This window comes from Tiliqua scincoides, chromosome 6 (genome assembly GCF_035046505.1).
Source record: "Tiliqua scincoides isolate rTilSci1 chromosome 6, rTilSci1.hap2, whole genome shotgun sequence".
Classification (NCBI taxonomy): Eukaryota; Metazoa; Chordata; class Lepidosauria; order Squamata; family Scincidae; genus Tiliqua; species Tiliqua scincoides.
This window is the reverse complement of record NC_089826.1, coordinates 11,321,161-11,348,782: the sequence shown is the minus strand read 5'-3', so window position 1 is coordinate 11,348,782 and position 27,622 is coordinate 11,321,161. Positions and strand designations below refer to the sequence as shown.

General features: G+C 41.2%; 1 protein-coding gene across 1 annotated transcript in view; it reads left to right on the top strand.

Moving 5' to 3' along the window:
- Window positions 1–27,622, top strand: part of WDFY3 (WD repeat and FYVE domain containing 3) — a 117,937-nt gene that overhangs the window by 76,961 nt on the left and 13,354 nt on the right. The window contains exons 35-54 of the mRNA XM_066631605.1: window positions 2,219–2,448; window positions 3,377–3,486; window positions 4,299–4,481; window positions 6,103–6,260; window positions 6,664–6,741; window positions 7,736–7,963; window positions 9,533–9,586; window positions 12,437–12,605; window positions 14,621–14,784; window positions 17,978–18,126; window positions 18,596–18,716; window positions 19,010–19,095; window positions 20,313–20,393; window positions 20,748–20,802; window positions 21,016–21,135; window positions 21,943–22,060; window positions 22,786–22,892; window positions 24,235–24,388; window positions 24,641–24,732; window positions 24,960–25,172. Of these exons, the coding sequence (XP_066487702.1) occupies window positions 2,219–2,448; window positions 3,377–3,486; window positions 4,299–4,481; window positions 6,103–6,260; window positions 6,664–6,741; window positions 7,736–7,963; window positions 9,533–9,586; window positions 12,437–12,605; window positions 14,621–14,784; window positions 17,978–18,126; window positions 18,596–18,716; window positions 19,010–19,095; window positions 20,313–20,393; window positions 20,748–20,802; window positions 21,016–21,135; window positions 21,943–22,060; window positions 22,786–22,892; window positions 24,235–24,388; window positions 24,641–24,732; window positions 24,960–25,172 (2,670 nt within the window). The remainder of the gene's footprint in view (window positions 1–2,218; window positions 2,449–3,376; window positions 3,487–4,298; window positions 4,482–6,102; window positions 6,261–6,663; window positions 6,742–7,735; window positions 7,964–9,532; window positions 9,587–12,436; window positions 12,606–14,620; window positions 14,785–17,977; window positions 18,127–18,595; window positions 18,717–19,009; window positions 19,096–20,312; window positions 20,394–20,747; window positions 20,803–21,015; window positions 21,136–21,942; window positions 22,061–22,785; window positions 22,893–24,234; window positions 24,389–24,640; window positions 24,733–24,959; window positions 25,173–27,622) is intronic.

The following is a 27,622-nucleotide window of genomic DNA, read 5'->3' as shown; positions in this document are numbered from 1 at the left end:
TAAGTGGCCCCAGGACCAGGGTTTGGGCACCCCTGCTCTAGGTGGACCATCAAATGTCTTTCTTCTGTGAGCTAAATAACTACCTCATAATTTGATTAATGAAGTTTCATGTGTTACTTCAGTAATGAATACTAAATTGGGCAATCCAATTCTAACTAATTACCTGTGTGGCAGTGCAGTAGCCACCACTTGTATCCTATGGGGGTTTTCCTCACCGTGAGGGATCATTAGTTCCTTGCCCCCGGGTTGACTTCTACAGGTCAGTTTGGACCATGCCAGCTAAATCACTGGCATAAGTCTGAGTTTATCTGTTAAGGTGGATCAGGCCTGAAAAGTGTTCAGAATTCAGCTTGCGCTGCTTCTGCTGAGCCTGCCCCCGCCTTGGCCGAATCTGCCCTCATCCTTGCCCTGTCACTGCTCCATTCTGTCCATACTCCACCTCCTGTGCTGATTGAATGGTGGGTGTCTGGTGTCCATCTTCATGCAGATGCAGCTGCTTGTCACTTGTGCTGGTGGCCTGGCTCTGCACACTAGTATGGTTTCATACGCGTTGGCCATAAACGGTTTACTCCAGCAGAATGTGTGTTCTACCAGCATAAACGATTGATAGGATTGGGCCATCAGAAAATTAAACTGAGAGCCATTTTTAATAATTAATAATAATCTTTTAATGTCCTTCTAATCTAGTGGTTCCCAAACTTTTTGGCACTGGGGCCCACATTTTAAAATGACACTTTAGTGAGACCCATCTAGCCTTATGAGATTTAAAAAAAAAAAAAAGAAGAAGTTTCACCTTACCAGCCGCTCACACCTCCATTTTCATCCTTTATGCTATAGTGGGGGGACCACCTTCTGGAGCAGGGGTGCTCAATAGGTGGATCACGATCTACCGGTAGATCGCGAGGCAAAATGCGTAGATTGCGGAGCCCTGTCTCTCCAAACTGTTAATATGTCAGTTTCGTCTAGTGACTAGACGAAACTGACATATTTAGCTGACACTAAACTGACACTGAAACTGACACTTTAGCTGCTCTTCAGGCATGCAGCAACAAAACTGATAAGAACATAAGAACATAAGAACAGCCCCACTGGATCAGGCCATAGGCCCATCTAGTCCAGCTTCCTGTATCTCACAGCGGCCCACCAAATGCCCCAGGGAGCACACCAGATAACAAGAGACCTCATCCTGGTGCTCTCCCCTACATCTGGCATTCTGACTTAACCCATTCCTAAAATCAGGAGGTTGCGCATGGTTGTGATGAAACTGACTAGACTCCAGCAGGGGCTCCATACATTAAAGGGGGTGTCTGTCAGACGCTTCCTTCCCCCCTGGTAGATCTCCGGGCCTTGCTGGGTTTCAGAGTAGCTCTTGAGCCAAAAAAGTGTGAGCACCCCTGTTCTGGAGAATTTGTTAAGCTCCATGTTCATCAGATCCGGACTATTCTGATGGCCTTGCATTCCTTTTCCTCTGGCATTTGATAAGAGCCATGGTGTCCGACTCATGAGAAAATGTGCACATGTAGCTCAGTTTTACATTCCATAAGGCTCAGTACATTTTCCTTGTCAGCAGCTTGTAAGATTTATGACCCACGGACAATCTAATCATGATTTAGGTCCTGACGCACAATTTGGGAAACACTGTTTTAATACTGTAATACGGCCTACCTGCAATATCACGCCTAGTACCTTCTAGTGCTAAAGCCTGATTTCATGCTTTTTACAGTGAACAGAGCAAGCCATGTAATTTTTCATCTTTACTATACCAGCCTCCATGTTTCTGATAGATCCAGAACACATGTGCATTCCTGCAGAAAATGTTCTAAAAATTAGTAAATTCTGCAAATATATCAAAAAGCGACAGTCTCTCTTGGTCAGTACTACTAATCCTTTAGATATATAGGGCTTTCTTTTTCTTTTCCCACAAATCGTGAGAGTTAAATTAATATAATTAAACTCTTAAGGCAAAGGTTGCCTGATGCCTGATCATTGCTGTAAGGAATAGGAATAATTACTTTAGTAACAGTGAGGCAGTGTTAGAAGTTAATGATTCAAGCCATATTTTAAATAGCTAAATTTCAATGTAGTTGAATCGTTACGCAGGTCTGAGTAAGTGAGATTAATGACAACCGTATGTTTAACAACATGGTTGACAAACATGCTTATGCAGAAATTCCATTCTTTTGAACGTGTTCATCTCTCTGCGTTCTGTTTTCTACAGTCCAAAAGAAGATCTCAGGGATTGTCACTGGATGCTGTTTATCACTGCCTAAATAGGACCATCTTATATCAGTTCTCAAGGCCACACAAAACGGTTCCCCAGCAAGTTGCTCTCCTTGATTCTCTGAGGATGCTTACTGTCAATCGAACTTTAATCCTCGGGCCTGGGAATCATGACCAAGAGTTCATCAGTTGCCTGGCTCATTGCCTGGTTAACCTGCATGCAGGAAGGTAAGTCTCCCATAATGTGTGCAAACATTTCTTTGCATAGTAAATATGTTATTTCACAATACAGAAACAGGCTGTGTAGTGCTTTGATCATTGCACTTGGGCTGGGAAGACCTGGGCAGAGATCCCTGCTCATCCTTGAAATGAACTTGCATCAGTCATTGCAGCCCAACTTGCAGCCCAACCTACACCACAAGGCTGTTGTGAGGGAAAAGGGTGAACTGTGGGTGCTGCTCAGAGCTCTTTGCAGAAAATAAAGTATATAAATATGAAAAAAATGAACACAACTAAATAAAACTGTCAAGATAACTGCCAGATAAAGAGCAGTTCATAGCCAAGACCCAGGCTTAAGGTGGGGGATCCTTCCTGGAGTTCCAGAATACTCCAAGAAGCTTTTAAATTTAGTCCAACAACATGTACCAGCTCTCCTGTCTTCTGTAAAGCTGGGGCAGGGATAGGGATTGTCCTCGCTATTGCACTGGGCTTCTCAGCACCTTGCAAGTGCATAACAATTGTGAAGATGACCTCTTCCTCCTCACCCCATCCCCATCACCTCATTGGAGAGCTGAACTGGGCTTGTTCCAGCACTGCTCTTTGGCACCACAAAAGCATGGAATAGCAAATTAATGTCTCAGCCCCCTTCTCCAGCTTGAGGGGAAGTCTAGGACTCCCCACGCTTGCTGAGGAGCAGTGGAACACTGCCATAGAAAAGAACATAGTTGCCCCTTTTTCCTTTCAGCACTATTCTTTAGAAAGACTCAGAAAATCCAGTTGAATATGTGGTATTTTTATAGAATGCTTAAGGTCTTCTGTTTCTCCCTGAACTTGCTCTCTTTATTTCCCTTCCCCTCTCCTTCCCTTCCCTTTGTCTCTCTCCCGAGCAAATACCTCTCTTTTCACTTTCGGTTAACCTATTGGATGATATTTGCAGCAGCCTAGATGGGTTTGGCCTGGAAGCAGAAGCCAGGATGACTACTTGGCACATCATGATCCCGTCTGACATAGAACCAGATGGAGTCTACAATCAAGACATTAGTGAAGGTAACAGCATGCAATAAAGCAACTAGAAGCTTTGTCTTAAATGTCAGCTAATACCATTAGCTAGTTATGTATTTCTCGTCCAGTCCAATTCTCTTCCTATCCTTCGGGGAAGTGGGAGGTCTTGACGATGAATTATGAAGATAAAAATACCCAAAATAAAAAGTGCAGCTTTGTAAGGTACTGTATTGAAATGTGTTATACTGAGGTATGGACCAGGGAAATGAGTAATTGACAGCAAACAGATGTTAGTCTTGTATAGATGAGCCTTTCTACCGATTACAGGCTGCATATCTGCTTTAAGCAGATTCTGGTAAGCAGCAGTTAGGAATAATTAGGATTAGTCGTCCTCCCTGTCTGTGAAATCAGCGGGACAGCTCACTCATGGGGAAATAGCTAACGACACACTACTTGAGAGGGAATAAGGTTTATTTCAGATCTATTTTGAAAAGTACTGGAGTGAATAAAGTGCAGTTTGAAGACTAAATGCAAAGAGTAAAGAAGTTGTCAAATGTGACACAGAGAAGGTACTTATTCAGGAACTGAAGTTTATGAATCCCAAGACATAACAGTCAGAGCACCAACATGCAACAATGTAGATAATCATGAATTGACTTGGACTGATACAATAATAAGAAATGTTGGCAGTATGAATTCACACAGTGCCCTAACCACACAATTTGTGCACACGAAGGCAAAAGCTTCTGAATAGTTCTAGTCACTGTGTGAGAGTGTTGCCTCTCATCTTGTCCTTCTTATGCAGCTGCCATGTATCTAACATTCATTCACAATGGTGTTATCATTACACATTTTAGGCCGCCAGCTTCTTCTGAAAGCTGTAAATCGTGTCTGGACAGAACTAATCTATAGCAAGAAGCAAGTTTTGGAGGAAGCATTCAAAGTTTCCCTCCCTGTCAATGACAGAGGCCATGTGGATATTGGAGTTGCAAAGTCCCTCATTGAAGAAGCTAGTTTAAAATGTTGGCAGAATCACTTGGGTAAGACTACGTGTGCAGATTCTTATTGTGTAATCTATGTCATTGTTCAGATACAAAATCTCTCCAAGTTGGAAGTTACTGTAAAATGAATGCTTCAAAATTATGCTTATAACATTAGTTAGGAAGAACTATTATTGGCATAGGCTTTTTCCCCCTACTTCTTGATGCAGACACATCACCCCTCTTGTTGATGCAGCTGCATCACCGGACAACCTGCTACATCCTACAGGAGGAGGCAATCCCAGAGGTTTCCTCCAGGTAAGGGAATGTTTGTTCCCTTGCCCAGGAGTAAACGTGGATTGAATGGACCTAGGAAGGGGGATAGGATATCAGTGGCTCTGCTGCTAGGTGATACCTCTCCTTTCTCAGCTTCGACATACCCCCTTCCTGCTCTGGTCTCTATCCCGTTCCTCCCTGCCCCATTCCATGCATCCCACACTTACCAGCACCAGAGCTCTTTGGTAAGCTGCTTGTGCCTTTGGAATGCCTGCGCAAAATGGCATGTCATCATTTTGCAACAGCCATAAAGGATCTTCTAGTTCCGGCAGTGCAAGGCCTAAGTATTCTTACCTTGAGAATAACAATGAAATAATTATATTAATTATTTTTATGCCGCATAGGCGCTTGGTAGTAAACTTAACTTTGCTTATATTTGCATGGACTGCTGTACCTTAGGTGTGGCAGAGAAACAGGGAGCAGGTTTAGGCAGCCACAATTTGAAAGATAATATACCGAAATGTTGCTGATGTCATGCTTAGCTGGATCTGCACTGCTCTGTTCTTGATAATAGGGTGATCAAAGCCACGCTGTAGCTCTAAAGTTTTTTGTAACAGCTTGAGTTGCTGCTGGTCTTGATAGGCACTTTTTGAAACTCTGTTAGAGCTATGAGAGTATGATGGAACATTCCATTGTATTTTATGTGAGTATGTACTTATTCACATACTGTCTTTCTGTCCGAACTCTCACTTATCTTTCCTCATGCTTGTCTCTAAAATCTTTCCATTTTATGACAGGTAAATGTAGGCTGGTTATAACTCTGGAACTTATATGTGAAGTCTTATCTCAGCTGGAGGCAACAACAAAGTTTTAGATGTTTATATTCTGCCAATAGACACATTCATTGTATAGCTTGCGCTGGCTATATTGCAAGGACAGAAGTTAGCGGAGTGTGGCAAAGAAATTAGTGGGATGTGGTTCTCGTTGTTAAGACGGACAATGATAAGATCATCTTCTTGTTTACTGCAGCAGAACAAACTCTTGTCCATTCATGTTGCAAGGATGGAGAGAGATAACTACCACATCCTTGACAAGAAGTGTAAAATACCCCTGTCTGTTGCAGGTGGCATGACTGCTTGTCCTCTTATGCCTAGCTGCCTGCCTGTTCATAGAAGGGAAAAAACAACCACAATGTTGAATATCTTTGTGTGAATCTTCCTAACATTGTCTAATGTGGAATAGAGAATACAGGAGTAGAATTCTGAGTTGAATTCAGTAGCCATCTGTATATCATCCATGCTGATTTTCTCTTGGAGCTCTATTGATGAGGTTTTGTTTTTTTAAAATGAATATTTTAACTCCAACTCCTTCTTTCTCTTGGTATTTCTCTTGCAATTTCTCTTAGCTCATGAAAAGAAATGCATCAGTAGAGGAGAAGCATTGGGTCCAACAACACAGTCCAAGCTTTCCCGAGTCAGCAGTGGCTTTGGTCTTTCCAAGCTTACTGGATCAAGAAGAAACCGAAAAGAAAGTGGACTTAACAAGCACAATCTGTCCACACAGGTAGTTTACGTCATTTAAACACAAATGGAAGATACAAAGGAAAGTCAATTATAATCATCTTATATCCATGGCAAATTGCCCTATGTTTTAACTTAGCTTAATAAATTCCTTTTTCTTCTAATAGTCTTATACTAGGCAGTCTCTTTAAAAACTTTTCTGTAAGCACTATGGCCACAATTACCATAATGGTTCAGCACCTTCAGTTTTAGACTGTCAAATACTCATTAGTATTTTGCTGGTTTAGCGCATGAATTAGTATTTCATATTATAACTGGAAAAATCCCAGCATAAATTTGCCCACCTAAATTTTATAAATAATCATTTAACATTTTGATTATTGTTTTATAGGCATGCTTTTAAAAGATAAAAATCTTTTTTAATGTTTTTGTATCTTTGCCACTAGGAGCTCTCTCAATGGATGTTTACTCACATTGCAGTGGTTCGTGACTTAGTAGACATGCAGTATAAAGAATATCAAGAGGTAAATGAGAACAGCCATCAAATGTTACTCCTGCATTCACAGCTTTTTTTCAAGTTTTTCCATTTTTGTAAAAATTGCAGTAGCTTAGAAACTGATTCCTTATTATATCTGTTTTGGACTTGTCCTAGGGCCTTTTGCAACTTGGGAGCATAATTGTAATAGGTTTTGCTTCAACGCATGCTTTCTTAGAAACAATATGAATGCATAATAATAATGAAGTCTTCCATAAGGGTGAACATCCAGCTTGTTTTTTAGGAAGGTAGCCTAGATATGGCCGGATATGATATCCGGATGGCCGGATCCCAAAGGATCTCCTCTATGGAGAACTCGTTCAGGGAAAGCGCCCTACAGGTAGACCACAGCTGCGATACAAGGACATCTGCAAGAGGGATCTGAAGGCCTTAGGAATGGACCTCAACAGGTGGGAAACCCTGGCCTCTGAGTGGCCCGCTTGGAGGCAGGCTGTACAGCATGGCCTCTTCCAATTTGAAGAGACACTTGGCCAACAGACTGAGGCAAAGAAGGAAGGCCCATAGCCAGGGAGACAGACCAGGGACAGACTGTACTTGCTCACAGTGTGGAAGGGATTGTCACTCCCAAATCGGCCTTTTCAGCCACACTAGACGCTGTTCCAGAACCACCATTCAGAGCGCGATACCAGAGTCTTTCAAGACTGAAGGTTGCCAACATTGAGCCTTGATACGGAGTGCATGGGTATTCAACTCAGTGCCCTCAATTCTTGAAAAACATTGCTGCAATCCTAACCAACTTTCCTGAGAGTAGGCCCCATTGAACAAAATAGGACTTACTTCTAATTAGACCTGCTTAGGATTGCGCCCACAGTCTCTTCTTGCCTCTTTGCTGCTGTGCTCATGAAAGGCAGTCAGTAGTAACACAGTACAACTTAGCGGTCCTATTTTAAGCCAGATTCTATATGCATTTATGACATATAATTAATTAGACTGTGGCACTTAACCTGTAGTGTCTCTTACAGCGTCAACAAAATGCATTGAAGTATGTCACAGAAGAATGGTCTCAAATTGAGTATGAATTGTTACGTGAGAGAGGATTGTGGGGCCCTCCCATTGGCTCTCATCTGGACAAGTGGATGCTGGAAATGACAGAAGGGCCCTGTCGAATGAGGAAGAAGATGGTGCGAAATGACATGTTTTATATTCAGTATCCTTACATACCAGATGCAGAGCCTGAGGCCAATATGCTGGTGAGTGCATTTAAATGAATTCTTTAACCTGTTTGAGCGTTTAGGATTGTACAGTGTCATTACTTACATGGTATTGTAAAGTATGTTCATTGCAATGCTTGTGTTCACAGTAGACCAAGTATTCTTTGGCAGCTAACGCTTATATAAGAATATTTAATTTTCTTATGGTTTTTAACCATAGGTATATTGATGGGCCTTGATTCATCTTACAGTTGTTTTACCACCATGTATCTGGTTGGGGTTTGGAATGTCTACTTAAGTTACACACACACATTTTTTGTTCATTTGTTACTCTTTGTAGACTTTTCTTCTAGAGCCTACTGAATAATCCTCTAGTTAGAGGATAATCCATGTATAGTAGTCCACCAGCTGTTTTTGCTTCCTATAGGATCTTGTTCATGGTGGTCCAGTACGAGGCCTTTGGGCCTCATGCAGCCTGTGAGGCCCTTTAAGGTGGCCCTTGAAAGTCCAGCCGCAGGCCCCCCTCCCCGCTTTCTCTCACTTCAGAATCTTTTTGCTCTCTCTGCCATACTGTTCCAGCTTCTACTTTGGAGAAGGAGAAGCTGAAACAGTGCAACAGGGAGATCGAAAAGCCCTGCTGAACCCCTCTGCTCCTTGTGTAATGACTTTGGCAGGCTCAAAACATGGAAGTAATTGGCAGTAATGTCATCACGTCACTGCCAATTACTTCTGGGTCGGCACATTCGGGGGTCGTGCAAGGTTCATGTGCCCCCCCCCCCACTGCCAAAAGTTGGACTGATCTAGTTGATAAATCCTCCACTTACAGGATAGTTGGTGCAGAGCAACCTAGGCTTTGATCCACTCCTTAAAAATGAAGAGTCAGACCTGTACAACATGTGACTTAGCAACATTCTCACAACTCACCTACTGTGTATTGTGGCCTGCCACATTCTTCATAACTCCCCGGTAATTTGCAATTCCAGTTAGGCAGTAAAAACAAAACATTTATTGGACATTGGTAGAGGGCTGTTGGTGTGGTGGGTCACAAGTTGCGCCAGCCCATGCTAAGCTAATCAAAGATATCTAGTAAGTTTGAAAAATACCAGTATAGGGATGTGTTTTTGTTTTGTTTTAAATTACAAACATGATAAAGTGGTTGCTTTTTACAGTTCATTGTATTTGGAAACTAAACTTGCAGACAACTGCCAACAAAAATATGAGGTGTTAATTTCCTCAGACATTTGAGGAATGTTGTTTGCACTGGAAAATGCATTTCTTTACTGCAGTGTCAGTTCAGAACATGCATCAGGTATATTGTAAACAGAGCTCGTTCTACTTTTAACCATTTCCTCAAACTAAAGTGCAAACTTCTACACTTGTGTTTTGGGTTTTTTTTGTTTTTTTGTTTTTTTGCTTTGCAGTCCCTGGTGCAAGACATTAAAAATTCTTGTCTGCTACCACGAAGCCTTGATTAAAGATGCAGCTTATAGCCACCATGATGTTGCCCATTGATACTCTGACCATTTGTCATATGAGCGTATCAATATGTATTCTTCCTCAACATGATTTTTTTCCCTGATGTTTCTGTACTTAATGCCCTATTTTCAGTCTGACTTCTCAAGTAAGCCTCCTGAGACATCTGATGATACCATTCCTCAAAAGGTAAAGAAAGCAAACTCTCCATGGGGTGGAAAAACAGATAGAAACTTCTCTGTGCATGTTAGGCAACCTTAACAAGGCTTCTATGGTTGGCTTTCAACGTGCTTCCTCAGTAACTCTGTTGTAGGATTAATGATTCATGGTAAATTCTCTTAGAGGATGTGGCTGTGTTCTCTTCACCTAATATGACGTCTCTGTAGCTCTTTCTTGTCTGTGCTGCACACTAACAGGCTGTGATGGGCTGTGCTGTCACTGTTCTCACTGTTAAAATGTACTGGCTTGGAATCGGAACTAATGGGCTGTGCTGTGTTTAGTGATGGGCAGGTTCAATCTTTACCCATTTATGCTAATCTCATCAGCATATATTGTGTCAGTGCCCCCATAATGTTCCTGCACTGCCTGTACAATTTTATTTATTCTTTAAAATACAGCACTGGGAAAGCAGTCAATGCACCTTGTCTCATATGCTTCTTTGGAGCCATATCAGATAGGACTGTTAACAGTGGTCAATTATGTTTGTTAATACAGTTGGAATGTACTTCTCCTTAAGTAAATGGATGTGCCTTTTTGGGATGCACCCTTTTATTTTTTTATAAGCTATTTCATTAAGTAGGCAGAGATTTTGAAAATGATGTGAAAAATTATAATTGGCAGAAACTATTTTGCTCTTCTCTCATTTAAATAAAAATTCAACAAAACAGAAATAATTCTGAGATTATTTTTCCATTTAGAAGTACACACATTAAAAATACTGCATGGCTATTTTATTTCTAACCTGTATTACATGTGATGTGGGGGAATGATGAGAAGATCTTTTTGAGTTTGTTTTGTTTATAAATTAGAATTTTTCAGCAAATGGTCCTGTCCAATTGCACACAGTCCTTTTCTGAGTGGTTAGTTTGCCCATCACTAAATACACAAAGCTTTCACTCATTTTGAACTTGTCGTTAAACCAGTATTTAGAAAATTATAAAGCAACACAATGTTAAATAATGTTTTTACTTCCCCTGGGTGGTTTGTCCCTTATGTCCATAGCAATAATGTAACGCACCACCTTGTCTCAGCAGTTATATGTACACCTAATTTCAAAATCAGCAGCAATAATGTTTAAAGGCCAATGAATTGGCTAATAAATTCTTTAATCACCAAATGAATTCATTTGGCTAATGAATACTTTAATCACAGAGAACTGGAATGTCGTGCAAGTTTATTTCTCTGAACAGAAGAGGTTTACTGTGTATTTTTTTTCCTGTGCTTTTAGCTGTTAGCACATATTGGGTTGCATTCCAAGAAAGTTGGCCTTGATAAGACTTCAGTTAGTCCTGACTAATTTGTCATGCTGATTTCAGTGGTGCTTAGTCACAGGCTAACTTTCTTTGAAAAACATAGTCTAACTGAACTGTAATGTAATGTAAATATTTATGCACTATTTAGTACTGAGATCACTGGGGCCTAGAGGAGTATCAGACACCTGTTCGGCACATTGAAGATATGTGCTGAATGGAACAGTATTGAATTTGGCTCATGGTGCCAAATGGTGAAATGATTGTCATCGCACATGTCTAAGCCTCAAATCAACCATTTTTACTTTGCTCTCTTAAAGCTGATAAAAGTTGATTATGGATTAAGTGTTGAACTGAGCCCTAGGAGAAGCAGTTGCAAGGCTGTTTGTGCAGAACTGTACTGATGGATTCATGGATTCAGACCAGTAAATAAAGGCAAGGAGGAGTGGTCTGGAATACAGCTTAAACATTTTGGCATTAATTAAAAAAAAAAACCCTCTGTTTTTATTATTGAACTTAAGAGTTTTTATATAATGTCATTGGAGCTTAGCAAAATGTGTTGCCCCTTTTCATCACTGCACTCAGTGTTTCAATTTGGTCATGAACATTGGCTCTTAAGGGGCATGTACGTAGGACTGCAGCCTAAAGCAATGTTTCCCAGTTGGAAAAGTTTGGGAACCACTGATCTAAAGTCAAACAGTGTATAGTGTGCAAATTAAGACTAAACAATGGTTGGCAACCTTCAGTCTGGAAAGACTATGGTATAAGCCTACAGCACCCAGTATTCCCAGGTGGTCTCCCATCCAAGTACTAACCAAGCCTGACCCTGCTTAGCTTCCAAGTTCAGACAAGTTCAGGCATGTGTAGGGTAACAGTTGCTGCTCTGAACTTGGAAGCTAAGCAGGATCAAGCCTGCTTAGTACTTGGATGGGAGACCACCTGGGAATACTGGGTGCTGTAGGCTTATACCATAGTCTTTCGAGACTGAAGGTTGCCAACCAACCAAGACTAAACAGCTCTTAAACAGGTCTTGAGCATCTTGTACATAAGAACAAACTCAGGAAGGCTTTAGATGCTTTCCTGCTGCTACCATTAGTATTTAAAAATCAAAGGTGAGAGTGATGTTGAATAGTTTAACACAGTTTAGTACCGACTTATTTTTAGGAGAGAATTTTATTCAAGTCAGCATCTAAAGAAAAGATGGATCTTTTTTCCCCTTGGTGAATCTACTGGGTACAAGATTGAAAATGATGTAACGTTAAAAATCAGCCATCTGAGAGATGCAAGTTTGTTAGTCCTTTTGTTGTGGTTTGCAATGAACTGAACACATTTTCGTAACTTTTACATGTATGCCATTCATCAGGCAGCGTTTAATTTTGATCATCATTCAGGTACTGAATAGCTTTACTCCAGATGCGACTGACTGTGAAAAATAATTCGCTTACTACTTGCTGCTTCCAGGCACAACATTTAGACAAGTAGGCAGGTTCTGAGCACAGATTACAGCTAGTGTGTCTTTGCTCCAAGAATGAGTAGGTTTTGTGAACATTTTAATTCACTCTATTTTAAGAAACCTGCTCGCTACCGAAGAGCTATAAGCTACGACAGCAAAGAATACTATATGTGCTTAGCTTCTGGGAACCCTGCTGTTTTTCAAGATACCATTGAAGAGAGCTCTGAAGGAGAAGCTGCTCAACAGGAGCCAGAACACGGCGAAGATACTATTGCGAGAGTCAAAGGTGGGATCTTTTTGGATTTTTACATATACGTGCACAGTTGGCAAGCTAATGTGATTAATACCGCATCAGTGTGTCAGGAAGTATATGCAAATAACATGCTACTCTTTGTGTCATGGAGGGAGTAAATCATCTTTAGAACAAGGCAGCAGCATGGAAGTACATGCGATTTTCTTGTTTTAAATATGCATATGAATGACTACAACTCTAAGTGTGAGCTAGCTGTCCTAAAAGAGATATCTTTGCTTTTAGATAGTTGTGATGGACTTATCTTCATCCGCTGTGTATCTGGCTCCTTTCCTATCAGTGCAGTGCCTATCAGTGCAGTGCCTATCAGTTGGCCTCTTTGCTAGTGCCACCTCCTGCCCTTCTTGTTCTTGGGGCTTGAGGTGGTATAGTACTGTGTTGTTCTCAGGCAAGCTTCCTGGGTTTCTCATCTCGTTTGAGGGCTGTAAAGAATAATAACGGCCCATCCAGTCTCCTGCGGATCTATTACAGTGGTTCCCAAACTGTGGGACTGTGGCCCACCAGATTAGGTTATGTGCATCCAGGGTTAAACACCCTTTTACTGGGGGGGGGGGGGGAACACTGTTGCCCAATCACCATTATAGCCACAGAGGCTTGAGCAGCTGGTAAAGTGAAACTTTTTTTTAAGTGGGTCCTGATGCTGAAAAATTTGGGAACCACTGATCTTTTACATTTATGTCCCACATTCCTGCAAGAATTTCAGAGCAGCGTACATGGAGGTTCTCAGTTTTTCTTCATATTTCTCCATATTTTGTCTCCATTGTCTCCTACTTCTCCCTTTGAGGTAGGTACAGCTCAGAGTGCTGAAAATTACCCATTGAACATCTTGTGTGGACAAATAACATAAGCCCACTTAGCTGCCTTAATAAGATGGCTTTGTATCAGCTGATGCCAACAGTAAAATGGGTATATATATGGACCTATTCCTTATTAAGAACATAAGAACAGCCCCACTGGATCAGGCCATAGGCCCATCTAGTCCAGCTTCCTGTATCTCACAGCAGCCCACCAAATGCTCCAGGGAGCACACCTGATAACAAGAGACCTCATCCTGGTGCCCTCCCTTGCATCTGGCATTCTGACATAGCCCATTTCTAAAATCAGGAGGTTGCGCATACACATCATGGCTTGTACCCCATAATGGATTTTTCCTCCAGAAACTTGTCCAATCCCCTTTTAAAGTGGTCCAGGCTAGACGCCATCACCACATCCTGAGGCAAGGAGTTCCACAGACCGACCACACGCTGAGTAAAGAAATATTTTCTTTTGTCTGTTCTAACTCTCCCAACATTCAATTTTAGTGGATGTCCCCTGGTTCTGGTGTTATGTGAGAGTGTAAAGGGCATCTCCCTATCCACTCTGTCCATCCTCTGCATAATTTTGTATGTTTCAATCATGTCCCCCCTCAGGCGCCTCTTTTCTAGGCTGAAGAGGCCCAAACGCCGTAGCCTTTCCTCATAAGGAAGGTGCCCCAGCCCCGTAATCATCTTAGTCGCTCTCTTTTGCACCTTTTCCATTTCCACTATGTCTTTTTTGAGATGCGGCGACCAGAACTTATTGACTTAGGCGCAATCCTAACCAACTTTCAAGCACTGACATAGCTGTGCCAATGTGGCGTGCACTGCATCCCGCAATGGGGAGGCAGTCAAGGGGGCCTCCTCAAAGTAAGGACATGTTTGTCACCTTACCTTGGGACTGAATTGCAGCTAGGTCAGTGTTGGAAAGTTGGTTAGCATTGTGTCCTTATTCTGCCACTATTTCTACAGAAATTCTATTTGCTTTGAGTGACAAGTTTTTGCTGTGAGCTATAAATCTTAAGAGGGGTAAAACAGATCATTCCTTGAATGGACTTGTTAATTTACGGCCTCTCTCAGGTGTTCCTTAAGCTTATTGACTTTGGGTCTTAGGTGCATGTTTTAGTATCCCTCTGTTTCATTGTTAACTCATCTGAAAATATATTGTAGACTAATTCTGATGACTTCATAATGCAGGTCTTGTTAAACCACCACTGAAGAGATCTCGTTCTGCTCCTGATGGTGGGGATGAGGAGAATCAGGAGCAGCTGCAAGACCAGATAGCTGAAAGTAGCTCTATAGATGAAGAAGAAAAAACAGATAACACAACTCTGCTTCGACTGCTTGAGGAAGGGGAGAAGGTATAATAATTGTGGTATTATATGCCCTTTTGCTCTCTAAATTCACAAGAAGTTGCAGTCCACTGTGTGACTAAACTCCTTTCAGGTTAATTCTAAAAAGCTATATACCCAATCTTGTACTACAAAAGCATAAAGAGCCTCTCCTTCTGAATAAAAAAAAAATGAAGAATCTTGTAGCCCGAAAGGAACACTGTTGATTGAAATAGCACAAGGCACCTCACAGGAAGCTCCTGTATAGCTGTGAATACTAATAGCCCAGTGTTGATTTAATCTCCAGTTAAGCTCTTTTGCTTACATCTCAGTCATAATGGTATTCTACATTTACCTAGCAAAAATATCAAATGAAAGCTCAGTAATTCATTGAGATAAAGAGCTGCCTTTATCCCTTAAGCCCTTGTAAGTGTATTTAACCATGGTTAGGCAACAGCTTTCTGGAAAGTAATAATGTCCAAGACATTAAAGCACGGCCAAGGACACTCACATGCAGATCTACAGTAAAACTTTAAATCTCATTTTGTTGTGTAGTGTGGTTTAAAGGTAATGTCGCTCATGAAAATATACAAATTATGTAGGAACTTATTCTTTTGTAATCTGTTTGATCTTGTTAGTAGTGCAAGGATCTAATCTTTTTTGGCTGCGCTGTCCTGTAGTGTTTGAAGTAGAACATTCTTAGTGCCCTGCTAACATTATTATTTATATATTTTCAGCAGCAAAATTCAAAAAGAGGTTTACAGAGAAATCCAAATAAATAAATGGGGTAACCTTCCAAAACTGGCTTTTTGCCTGTTCGACCACATTATACTCTGTTTTAGGTTGCTTATAAAAACTGAGCTTGAATAGATATTTTTAAGGTACTATGGGTAGACTTTTCATTTTAAAAAAAAACAAAACACCTCCTTTATGGCGGTGGCTTAATACCAAACAATTTTTTTCTTTGCATTTTTTTAAAGTACTTTGTCTTTGATACTTGTTATAAATATTGTAATTATTACTAGTCAAGTCAAGTCAACCTTTATTAGGCATAAACATTTGGTAGGTGAAGACTCTGTACGGAAACCGTAGAGAGAATATAAACCTAAGTAGTACACAAATATATGTATATGTGCACACCTACGTGTACACACAGATACAAACGTACAATACATTTTACATACAAACGTGTATTATTTAAAAAAACAAAACAATCAGTTACTCTGCAGATATTGCCAAGTAATTATTACTATTTATCAGTTAAGATTTAGTGCTGAATTAATTTATTGGCAGCCTTGGTTATTCAGCTCCCCCCCCCAAAAAAAACAACAACAAAGGTTACTTAGAACTGAATAATGATTCTAAAGGTTTGAGAACAATGGGAAAGATCAAAACACTGTCAACAACATCTGACAGCCCGATCCTGTGCTGCCCTGGTGCTGTACGGTACAGCAGAGCCAAAACGACCACCACTGTTTCCTTTGGGGCCAGAGCAGCATCTGGAGAACTCCTCAGGGTAAGGGAGCATTGGTTCCCTGAACCTGTATGGAACTCTGGCCGCCCTGATGGGTGTACTTTGATCTGTTCCAGCTACTTAGCAGGTGCAGAATCAAGGAGCCCTGTGTTGGGCTTCACAGCTTAGGAGGGAGGATAGGATTTGGCAACAGCCTCCGCTACAGTCCCTCTGCCCAGTTTCACTCCCTCCCTGCCTTCCCCCACCCTGAAAAACCTTCCCACTGCCCAGCAGGAACTCTTACCAGCTGGCACTCCTCTTCAGTGTCCTACCAGTACAGATGCCCAGCACCAAGTGGTGCTGGGCCTCTCTGCTGGCACCACGTGCTCCCTGTTGGCGAAGTGGGTAGCGCTCAGACCACCAGCACTGCCCCGGCATAAGATTGGGCTGTAAATGGTCTATGTTGGTTTGATTATTGCACTCTGTTCTCTTGAAGGCAGTAGAATCTTTCCTCAATGTTATGTGTGCAGGAGTATCTCAGGTAATATATCTCACACAATAATGTGTGTATTGCAAGCATAATTCTTATACTGTATTAATATCATAAATTAGCAGTACATAAGACCTTTAAATTGATTTGCAAGGTTAATCTTCGGGCACAGAGAAAGCATAGGAAGGGTGGGGAAAATCCACTTTGTAAATAATCACAGCTTGTATCAGTTGCTTTGAACGGCTGATGAAAATCTAGTAAAACTTTGTATTTGCTGTGGAGTCAACATGACTAACTGGAAAAGCATCTTCAGTTTTGGTTGCCTCCTCTTGAATGTCCGATTAAGCATGTTATAAATAGACTTCCTGAGGTGACTTGCTGCCTTTGCATTCATCCTTACTCAGCGTCATTGTGTCTTCCAAGTGTCTAGTGACATCGAAAGGCAGAGCCTCCTGGCACTGCTGACAAAAGAAACTCACAATTGGAAAGGTGTTTCTTCTAGTGGAAAAATTACTCTCCCTTTTGTTTATTTTTTGTTGTTCTGACAGCTTTAAATAAGATACTGTCCTTCCACTATTTCCAGCCCAATCCTATCCCCCGCCACTCCATGGCATGCAGCTGAGCTAACAGAGCGTGTGCCTCATGGTGTGGGGGACGATGACAATCAAAACGGTTTTTACTTACCCCCCGGTAGACTGCCTGATCACCTACGAGTCTTCTCAGACCCATGCCAGCTATTTTGCTAGCTTAAGTCTGAGGAGGGGAAGGGGGCAGGTTAGCAAATTGGGGATAGGATCAGTCATTTACTTTTGCTGCTAAGATCTGGCCTGCTCTCCCCTCCCCGGTCCTTGCCCACGGCGCATCCCATCCACTGCCTTGCCCACTCTGGTGCACCCTGGTGTGCATGCAAAGAAACTGATCATTTCCATAGGTGGCTTCCTAGCACTTGGCAGCAGTAGGCACCATTTGCTGTGGCCCCATTCCTTTTATGACAGCGGAACCTGAGTTCTGTTGTTGTAATTTCATGGTAAGGTTAGGCCGTTAGTCTATTTGCAGTTATGAATATATCATTACAGGTTAGAGATCATTTCTATTAAACCATTATAATTTTGAATGAAAGATGGCTATCAATATTCTTCTTAAGGATTGTCATCCAAGGTATGCAGATGTTCCCTCGTTTAATTTTTATTCCATAGTAGTAGCCAAAGTATACACAAACAAGCAGCATTATTATTGCTTCATTAATCTGCTTTTGAATAAATATGTGGATTTTATTACAGATTCAGCATATGTACCGATGTGCTCGGGTTCAAGGCCTAGACACCAGTGAAGGGCTCCTCCTCTTTGGTAAAGAGCATTTCTATGTGATTGATGGATTTACAATGACGGCCACCAGAGAAATACGGGACATTGAGACCTTGCCTCCAAAGTAAGTGGGCTAGTCCAGGTACTAGACTTGGTAGTCATTTGAAAATGGAAAAGAAAAAATAAGGACTTGGTAATGAAAACCTGGCAATGTCAGCAATATAAGAAATTTCTGACTTCCAGTGGTATTGCACTTTATCAAACAAAGCTGCGACTAGATGGAAACATTTTAGACCGAGTAATGGTTTCTAGCCCTAGTAAGGTTTCTAGCCCTAGTAATGGTTTTGTATTTAGTATCGCTGGATAACATTATAAGGAATACGCTCATAAAAGCTTAGTGGAAAACAGAGCTTAGTTGCTCTGTTTAGTTGCACTCAGTCTTTCTGAGAATAGTTACAAGATAAGAGATGCATAGAAATGTCAATCAATATAGTAGGTTTGGGGTTTTGTTTTATGCTTTACACACGGTATTAACTTTCACAAGAAACCTCACCGATATGTGTTACAATTATTTTATCTTTCCATCTTTACAGTCTGCATGAGCCAATTATACCTAGGGGAGCACGACAAGGTCCAAGTCAGCTCAAAAGAACATGCAGTATTTTTGCATATGAAGATATCAAGGAAGTGCACAAAAGAAGATACCTGTTACAGGTAGTGTATATTTTGTTTAAACTAAGGGCAAGTACAGTTTAAGTCTTATTTGAAAGGCACTGATACAGCCTTCCTGTGTGCTGCTTAGGTGAAATGCGGACCTAAATATAGGGTCTTGATACTTTATACACTTCTCTTTGTGTATTGATGAATGGAGGTAATGGGGTAATTTTAAAGCATACTTTACTGTGTGCTTCTCATTGGGGCAATTCTAAAGACGCAAACTGATTTCACAAGCAGGGGAAAAATTTCTGACAGTACTCATATCATACAAACCTTCCATTTTCTTGCAGCCAATTGCTGTTGAAGTGTTCTCGGCAGATGGACGGAACTACCTTCTTGCTTTTCAGAAAGGAGTCAGAAATAAAGTCTACCAAAGGTATTATATATTGTTTCTCAACTTCTATAGGTTTTGTATTGCTAGAATTTCAAAATGTTTTTGACACCATTCTTTACGAAAGACTCCGAAGAAGTCATAGCATAAAAGAACAGGTCCTCCTATGAATCAGAAACTGATTAGATAAGTAGGAATAACTGAACAGTTTTCATCGTGAAGGGAATTAAGCTGCAGAATTCAATTAGTATTAAAGATTGTACGGGTTAGTGAAATTCCAGATAAAGTGAAGCATTCTAAAAGGATACCCAGACTAGGTGAATGGGCAGCAGAATGGCAGATGAGAATCAATGTGTTAAGTAGATTTCCTCAGGATCAATAAGTTCCAATTAAATGTTAGAGTGTTGTTCACTTTCATTACAGAGTCCACCATTTTTTTTCTCTTGATGTTGGATAACAGTTAACGCACCCTCCATCTTCCCTCCACCTCATCTCCCCAGAAATTACTTTTGGGACAGAAAACCATTTTTTTTAACTGGTTCCTTTTTTTAATTTGAAAGTAAGCTTCTAATAAATGAAAATGTAAACAGCGACCTAATTCATTCATTAACATGGCAATCCTATACATGTTAACTAGGAAGCAAATCTCATTGTGTTGAATGAGGCTTACTCAGCCCAAGCCTAAAAGGCCTGTCTGCTGGCAGAACAAGTGTTCTGTCAGCAGAGACTTCCTTGTGGTGCCCGCAAAAGGGTCTCTGGCAGCTCACAAAGCTGTGTGCTACCAAAGCAACTGTAGGGAGGCTTCAGCAGACTTGTGTGTAGTGACCGCTCAGGACTAGCCTGCCAACCTAGGTAAGTTGGCAGGGAGGGGCAGAATGCCTGTGGGAGGAGGGCACTTTGGCTCCAGGATGGGTGTGGGTTTTGGTGCAGCAGCCACCAAATCCAAATCAACTCACCCCCTAGACCTGATCCCACAGCCCAGGACTGTGTGGACCTGCACCAGCAAGTTTGAGTAGGTCTTTCTGCACTGCAGGAGCGTGCCTTCAGGTAAGGGACAGTCTCTTGCACAATCTCTAGGACTTGCCCCTCCAGAGCAGTTTAGGCACAACTGCATTGGTGGAAGGGGGGAAAGCATAGGATTGGGCTGTTACTCTAAGATAAATGTGTGTGGGATTATATGTGGGCAGTGTGACAGTAGCCATTAACTGAATTTATTTGAAGTTTGAATTTTGCTAATGGTGTTATCATCATCATGTTTGAAGGTTTTTGGCAGTTGTTCCATCTTTAACTGACAGCTCAGAGTCTGTGTCTGGACAGAGACCCAATACCAGTGTAGAACAAGGGTAAGCATTTGTGCTTTTTGTTAACTGTAATTAGCTTTTTTTCAAAGCCCACAGGAACTACTATATGGAGAGTGGATTTTATGGCCACTCTTCATGGAAAGGATTATTTCCTTATTTGTTTAATTTTCTGTATTAATACATTGTGTTTCTGACAGTGCACTTGAATCAAATTACAGGTCAAAATATTAAAACAGAAAGGTGCGAAGTACAAAACAATAAAATTACACTATCCTCTCAAGATGTTGGTGGACTTTTCAGAATCTGATGCATAGAGAGGCAGGGACCTTTCTATGGTTATTGTATACAAATATTGTTGCTAATTGGCAGTAGTACTGATTTTCTGATTCTCCTTAGGTCTGGCTTACTGAGCACCCTTGTGGGAGAGAAATCTGTGACACAAAGGTGGGAGGTAAGTGTAAAAAGCAGCTTTGTTTCTCTCCAGGTTGGAATAGAATACTTGTGTAGGTCACCTTGAGTGTAGAATGCTCTGCAAGGGAATATTTTTTAAATTACTTAGTTCTGAAAACTTCTTCAGAATATTAAAAGTAGAAGTAACTGTAGAATTTTTATTACAGAAAATTAACAGTGCTATTTACTAATTATTTTATTATTCTCTTCAAAGAGAGGTGAAATCAGTAATTTCCAGTATCTAATGCACTTAAACACTTTGGCTGGCCGCTCCTATAATGACCTCATGCAGTACCCTGTGTTCCCTTGGATCCTTGCAGATTACGACGCAGAGGTAAATACACAATCTTCTTTCCTGAAGTTTGACAATTTAAAAGGATCACATTTTATAAAAAGATTTGTTTTGGGACGCCTAAAATCTTACCTTTTAAAAGTAAACCATTATTTGATGGGTAGGTAGCCATTTGATTCTGATATCCAAAAATCTAAATGGTATTTCAACTTTTGTCCACATTCTGAAACCAAAAATTTCTAGCGCCATTGATTAAAAAACTTGGGGGGATAAAATATAAGTGCCTTATTTGAGGGACCGTCTCACATATCCAGATAGTGTACTGACTGTGCTTTCCCAAAAGTTATTGTAGATGTAAAGTTAGCAGCTGTGACTTCATGCCAGCAGACTTTGGGAAATTGTGACAAGTATTGTTTAGGCTTGTTGTTACTTTCTATCAATTGATCTGTGAAATAACTTGCAGGTGTGCAATGCCAGGTAGAGACTTGGATGGCCTAGCAATGGGGTTGCTTGGAATTGAACATAAGAAGAGCTCTGCTGGATCAGGCCCAAGGCCCATCCAGTCCAGCCTCCCTCATCTCATAGCCGCCCACCAGATGCCCCAGGGAGCACACACAATTGAACAAGAAGCATCTGCTCTAGGTGCAGATTTTTAAACATACAGGGAACATAGATTTTTAAACATAGAGGGAAATAATGTAATTCAGGCTGAGCAGTCAGATTAGCTAATTAATTGGCAATGTTTTAGAAACCAATACACAGATGAGCAGCAAGTCTTTTCACATCTGTCCAGTAGGCAATGAAAAATCCTCCTTAAGGATTTGCTTTACTTTTTGATTCATTTAAAAGGAATTGGATCTTGCCAATCCCAAGACATTCAGAAACTTGGCCAAACCAATGGGTGCCCAGACTGATGAAAGGTTAGCCCAATATAAGAAGCGCTACAAAGACTGGGAAGATCCTAACGGTAGGTGATTGGCGTATGAGCTTACCAGAGAGGTGGCACTCTTTGTGGGTACTGCCTTTGTTTTTATTTTTTTGTATGTTTAAAAATGTATGCCTTGTCTTTTCAACTTGTTTTGTTTGGGCTAACTTGTCCTGTGGCTTCTCTTTAGGTCTGTTTACTCAGAAGTAAGATTCTCTCTGTTCAGTAGGGCTTACTCCCAGGAAAGTTTGTATAGAATTTTCAGTCCTAGGACTGGCTATCCAACCAAGTATCTCTGTTTTACCACTTAGAATGATAAGAACCAGTCAATTTTTTACATAGAAAATTTTTCTTGGGTGCAATTGAAGAATGCCTGTAACTAACTCGTTAAAAGTCTACTTGTTTCCATCAATTATTGGATATGTTTCAGTGTTGAATTGCTTTAGGAAGGCACTCAAGAAACCTGCTAATGAAATACTAGTGGACCAACTGTGGCTAATTTGAAATAATTTGCTTCAAACATTTTTAAATTGCTACATTTAACATGTCGGTGGGCAAAATGTACTTGAAGTACAGTCAGTGGATCATTGCCAGAATGCAAAGTGGTTGCAATGTCAAGTTGTAAAAACGTAAATAATCTTAATTCTAAAAATATCAGTGTTTTATCTGCTTAGCATCTTGCTTTTATAGCAATGAAACTCTTTTTAAATCAGTCAGTGTAGTGCATTCCTGGCCATTCCTCATTTATGGTATGTTTTTACTTTCAGGTGAAACTCCAGCTTACCATTATGGCACCCACTATTCATCTGCAATGATAGTAGCTTCATATCTTGTGCGAATGGAGCCCTTCACGCAAATATTTTTAAGGCTACAGGTAAAATATATGTTTTTGGTAGCTTTGTGCCATTGTCTGTGGATATGATGTGTAGTATCTACTTAATCATGGCAGTGGGTATGATGTGTAGTATCTACTTTGCTAATGTGTGGTGATAGAATGCCAGGGATTCATAGCTTGTGAGGATGTTTTATATGTGTGTTCTTTGGGTGCAATCCTAACCCCTTATGTCAGTGCTTTCCAGCACTGGCATGGCGGTGCCAGTGGGCCATGTGCTGAATCCTGCAGTTGGGTGTCACTCATGGAGGCCTGAAATAAGGGATTAGGATTGTGCCCTTAGTCTAAGCACCAGTAATTTAGTTTAAATGTAACTTTCCACGAGGCTGCTGCCACGTGGGTAAGGTTTTCCGGTACAATCAGAATCAAGTTTGAGCCAGGTCTAGATCAGAATCTTTATAAAAACCAAATGCGTGGACTGTAAGCTTTTGGAAAAGCTTTTGAATGGTTTGTTAGATGTATTTGAAATTTGGTTGCTTTCTGTATAGCAGAAGGTTTGTTTTAACAAAATATATGAAATAATTTTAAACTATGTTAAAATATGATTTTGAGAGGAGATACATAAGCTGCAACTCAGTTGTGGTTCTTTCCCTGAAAAGCTTCTTTCTGCGTTCTTCTTTCTTAAAAAGGGTAGGGAGGAGGGTGAAATGGTGGTACATGTGCATTTCTGCCATTTCAGAAGCAAGGCTGGCACACAGACTTACAAACTGCAGATTTCCCAGTTATCTTATGCAGTTTTGAATCCCTAATATTATGAACCAGTTTTGCCTGTCTAAAAACAATGTTAGTAACAAGCATGGAATTTCTGTCAGTGTGACTGTTAAAGAGCATGTGGTTGGTCTGTGGGACTCCTGCCACAGGATGTGGTGACGGCATCTGGCCTAGATGCCTTTAAAGTGGATTGGACAAGTTTCTGGAGGAAAAATCCATTACGGGTTACAAGCCATGATGTGTATGTGCAACCTCCTGATTTTAGAAATGGACTATGTCAGATGCAAGGGAGGGCACCAGGATGCAGGTCTCTTGTTATCTGGTGTGCTCCCTGGGGCATTCGGTGGACCACTGTGAGATACAGAAAGCTGGACTAGATGGGCCTATGGCCTGATCCAATGGGGTTGTTCTTATGTTCTTATGAGCTTCACATTACTAGACCTGAATTCATTTCAAGACTACCAAATTCTAATTCAACCAAGGCAATTAACATTTTGAAGGAAGGCTGAATTGTTTTTCTTGAGGGAGGTAAGAAAACTCTGTTTTCTGTTTTAGCTTTGAAGTGAGCAGTGCAAGGGATGCTCCTGTATAATAAAGGTCTTTCTTTGCACAGGGTGGCCACTTCGACCTGGCTGACCGAATGTTTCACAGTGTTCGTGAAGCCTGGTACTCTGCATCAAAGCACAACATGGCAGACGTCAAGGAGCTCATTCCTGAATTCTTCTACCTCCCGGAGTTATTACTGAACTCCAACAACTTTGACTTAGGTGGGGAAAGCCACATTTGTAGTATTTCTTTCCGATGCTGAAAGATGAGCGTGCAACTGATGTGGTGGTGTGTGCTTAATAAAGATTTGTCTGGAATCATAGGAAATTGGTGGACATTCCAGACTAAGTTCAGAGATTGAATGATTGTTTTATCTGTAAAAGAACAAATTATAACACATGGTTAGACTTTCCAGAAAAGCACACCAAATTGCAGCATATTCTGCTTTTCTGTTAATGTTTTTATGTTCATAGGTTGCAAGCAGAATGGCACTAAACTAGGGGATGTAATACTCCCCCCATGGGCTAAAGGGGATCCCCGTGAATTCATCAGAGTTCATCGAGAGGTAGTATACCCTGTTAATAAAGCTAAATACCCCCCCTTTAAACCCTCTGTTCAGATTTTGTGTATGTATTGGAACATGTCTCCCCCCCCCCCCACTGTGGTATGTATACCCTTGTGTATCTTGATAAGTTCCTGAGTTAAGAATTAATGATCCATATTCTATGTTTTCACTCACTGTAAATGCCTGGTGGTTTGAGCTCCATTTAACTTGCAAATTTTGGATTGCAGGCTTTGGAATGCGATTTTGTGAGTGCGCACCTGCACGAGTGGATTGACTTAATCTTTGGCTATAAACAGCAAGGACCTGCTGCCGTGGAGGCTGTAAATGTCTTCCATCATCTCTTTTATGAGGGACAAGTGGACATATACAACATCAATGATCCATTAAAAGAAACAGCTACCATAGGATTCATTAATAACTTTGGGCAAATCCCAAAGCAGGTAATGATGTTTGTGGAAAAAGTTTGTGATACAGCAAGGCTAATGCTACAGTCCTATACACACTTACCTGTAAAAAAAGTCCCATTGAACTCAGTTGTGATTACTTCTGAGTAGACACGCATAGGAATGTACTGTCAGTCGGTACTGTAAGTTCCCTCATTTAATGCTGGAACCTCAAGCTTTTTTGTCCTTAACTGTATTCCTTTCTTCCCTACTAGAGTTCATGTCCTTTCCATGAACTTTATTCCTGTTGCATTATAACATGCCACTGATACTCTGATTTGCAAGGTAACAACAGGAGGTGATCTTTCAAATGTGTTTGATCAGATGGAGAGGCTGAATGAGGAACCTAAGCCTCATTGGAGGGCAAAGTATGGGATGGAAAAGACTTCCAGTGTATGTCTGCTGAGCCTTTTGGGTATTGTATATTAAGGTCATCTCATAGTGTCACGACCAGGGTAGAGTAGAGAGAAGGCTGCCACTGAAATGGAATGACAGCTGTGTGGTCCAGAGGATGAACAAAGAGAGTCATCCTTGCTCTGTGGTTTCACATGTTTTGGTGAATGTGAAGGTTTCACAGAGGCACAGTCATGTAGGCTTGGGGCCTAGGTAGATTTTAATCAGAGGAGGGGTTCTGAGCTGCAGTCTACCAGGATTGTCTCCTGGGCAAGCACTAGAGCAGTGGTTCCCAACCTTTACACAAAGGTTGGGAACACTGTTAAATATTTGCAGGTGGGCGGCAGCATCTCAGTGATCATGCTGCTGTTGCAAAAAAGGAATTTCTAGCAGTACCTTGTGTTGTGCCAGCCATCCAGAGGATGCAGGGAACCTCTGGGCATCCCCACTGCTCAGAATGGCTCCCTGCTGCAATTGCGACTGACTTCTGGGTTGCATCACAAAACCAGAAGTGGGTTGTGATTGCAGTAGGGAGTGTTTCTGAGTGGGAAGGCCCACAGAGAGGGCTGCGGGCTCCACAAACCCTCCGGATGATCAGTGCTATCTCCAGGTACTCTTAAAAACTCCTCTTTGTGGGGGGTGGCGCAATTCCTGTGGTGCCACCATCGTCTTCACCACTTGAGCAACTCCCCTTAAGGAGGAATACATTCTTTCTAGTTTTGCGACCCCCCCCAGGTTGGGAACCTATGCCCTAGAGAAATTATGTTGCATTGTGTTGTGATGAGTTGTGTGTGTATGTGTGTTTTTACACTATCTTTATTTTGTTGTATTTTAATTGCACTCTTACCTACCTTGAATCTTCCAGGATTGAGGTGGGATAAAAACATTTCAAAATAATAAATAAATAAAAATGGTGATAGCTGGGACAGTTTTAGTGAGACATGAGCAGTAGGACCTCCCCGTGGATCAAACCCTTGATGTTTTCAAGGACTACAATGTAATAGGAGTCCTGAGCAGTGCCCCCTTCAAGGTGCATGGCAGTGCAGCTGAGCACCTCACAGTGCAGAACTTGGCAACCCAGAAGTTCCGTGATGATGTGATGACATCATAGCCAAGTATCTGGAGGCAGTGATGCGACTTGTTATGATGTCGGGCAGCTGCCGAAGGCGTCCGCACACCGGTGTGGACCCCTTAGGAAAAGCTGTGTCCTGCAATTAAGACTTCAACAAAAACAAAACAAAAAAACCCATACCAACCCATGAATGCATTATTTCTCAACCTGTGGGTCAGGACCCACTAGGTGGGTCCCAAGCCAATTTCAGGAGGCTCGCCATTCGTTACAATGTGCATTTTATTTTTAATAGACTTGATGCAACCATGGTATGTGACTGCATTTGGGGAAATGTCACAGGTCTGTACTTTTAACAGGCTAGTGTGTATATGCTCTAACAATGATAGTCAATGGGGCTTACTCCCAAATAAGTGTGGATAGGATTGTAGCCTTTGGGAATTTTTTTTAAACAGAGCAGCAATTGCTTGGGAGGGTTCTTTATTTCAAAGAAATTTTGTAAACCTATTGTAAACTTCTGGCGGGTTCAGACAGATGGTCATTCTAAAAAGTGGGTCACAGTGCTAAAAAGTTTGAGAGCCATTGTACCAGCAAATGCAAATTGGAAGTGGCTGGCAGTTTGCCAAACCCTTGTCTTGAAAGTTGATGGCATTCCAGATTGTTCTCTTGAGCTGTCAGCATGGCTACACCACATGAGAAAACACAGCATCAAAATCAGCCATTTAAAATCAAAATGCCAAAGCAGTAGAAATGACATATCGGATTAAAATTAGCCTTCCTCCCAAATATCTGCTGAAATTAAAAAATAAATGACAACGTCAGCTTCCTAAAAGCTCCTGAGATGGATCTTCTCTATGGAGGAAGAGTTCCCACAGTCGAGATACTGCTACTAGAAAGATCCTTTTTCAGTAGTGGACTCGTGTGAAAAGTTTAAGAGGAATTCTTTTAAAATATTGGACGAGATGAAGCCCATGAAACCCTCGTA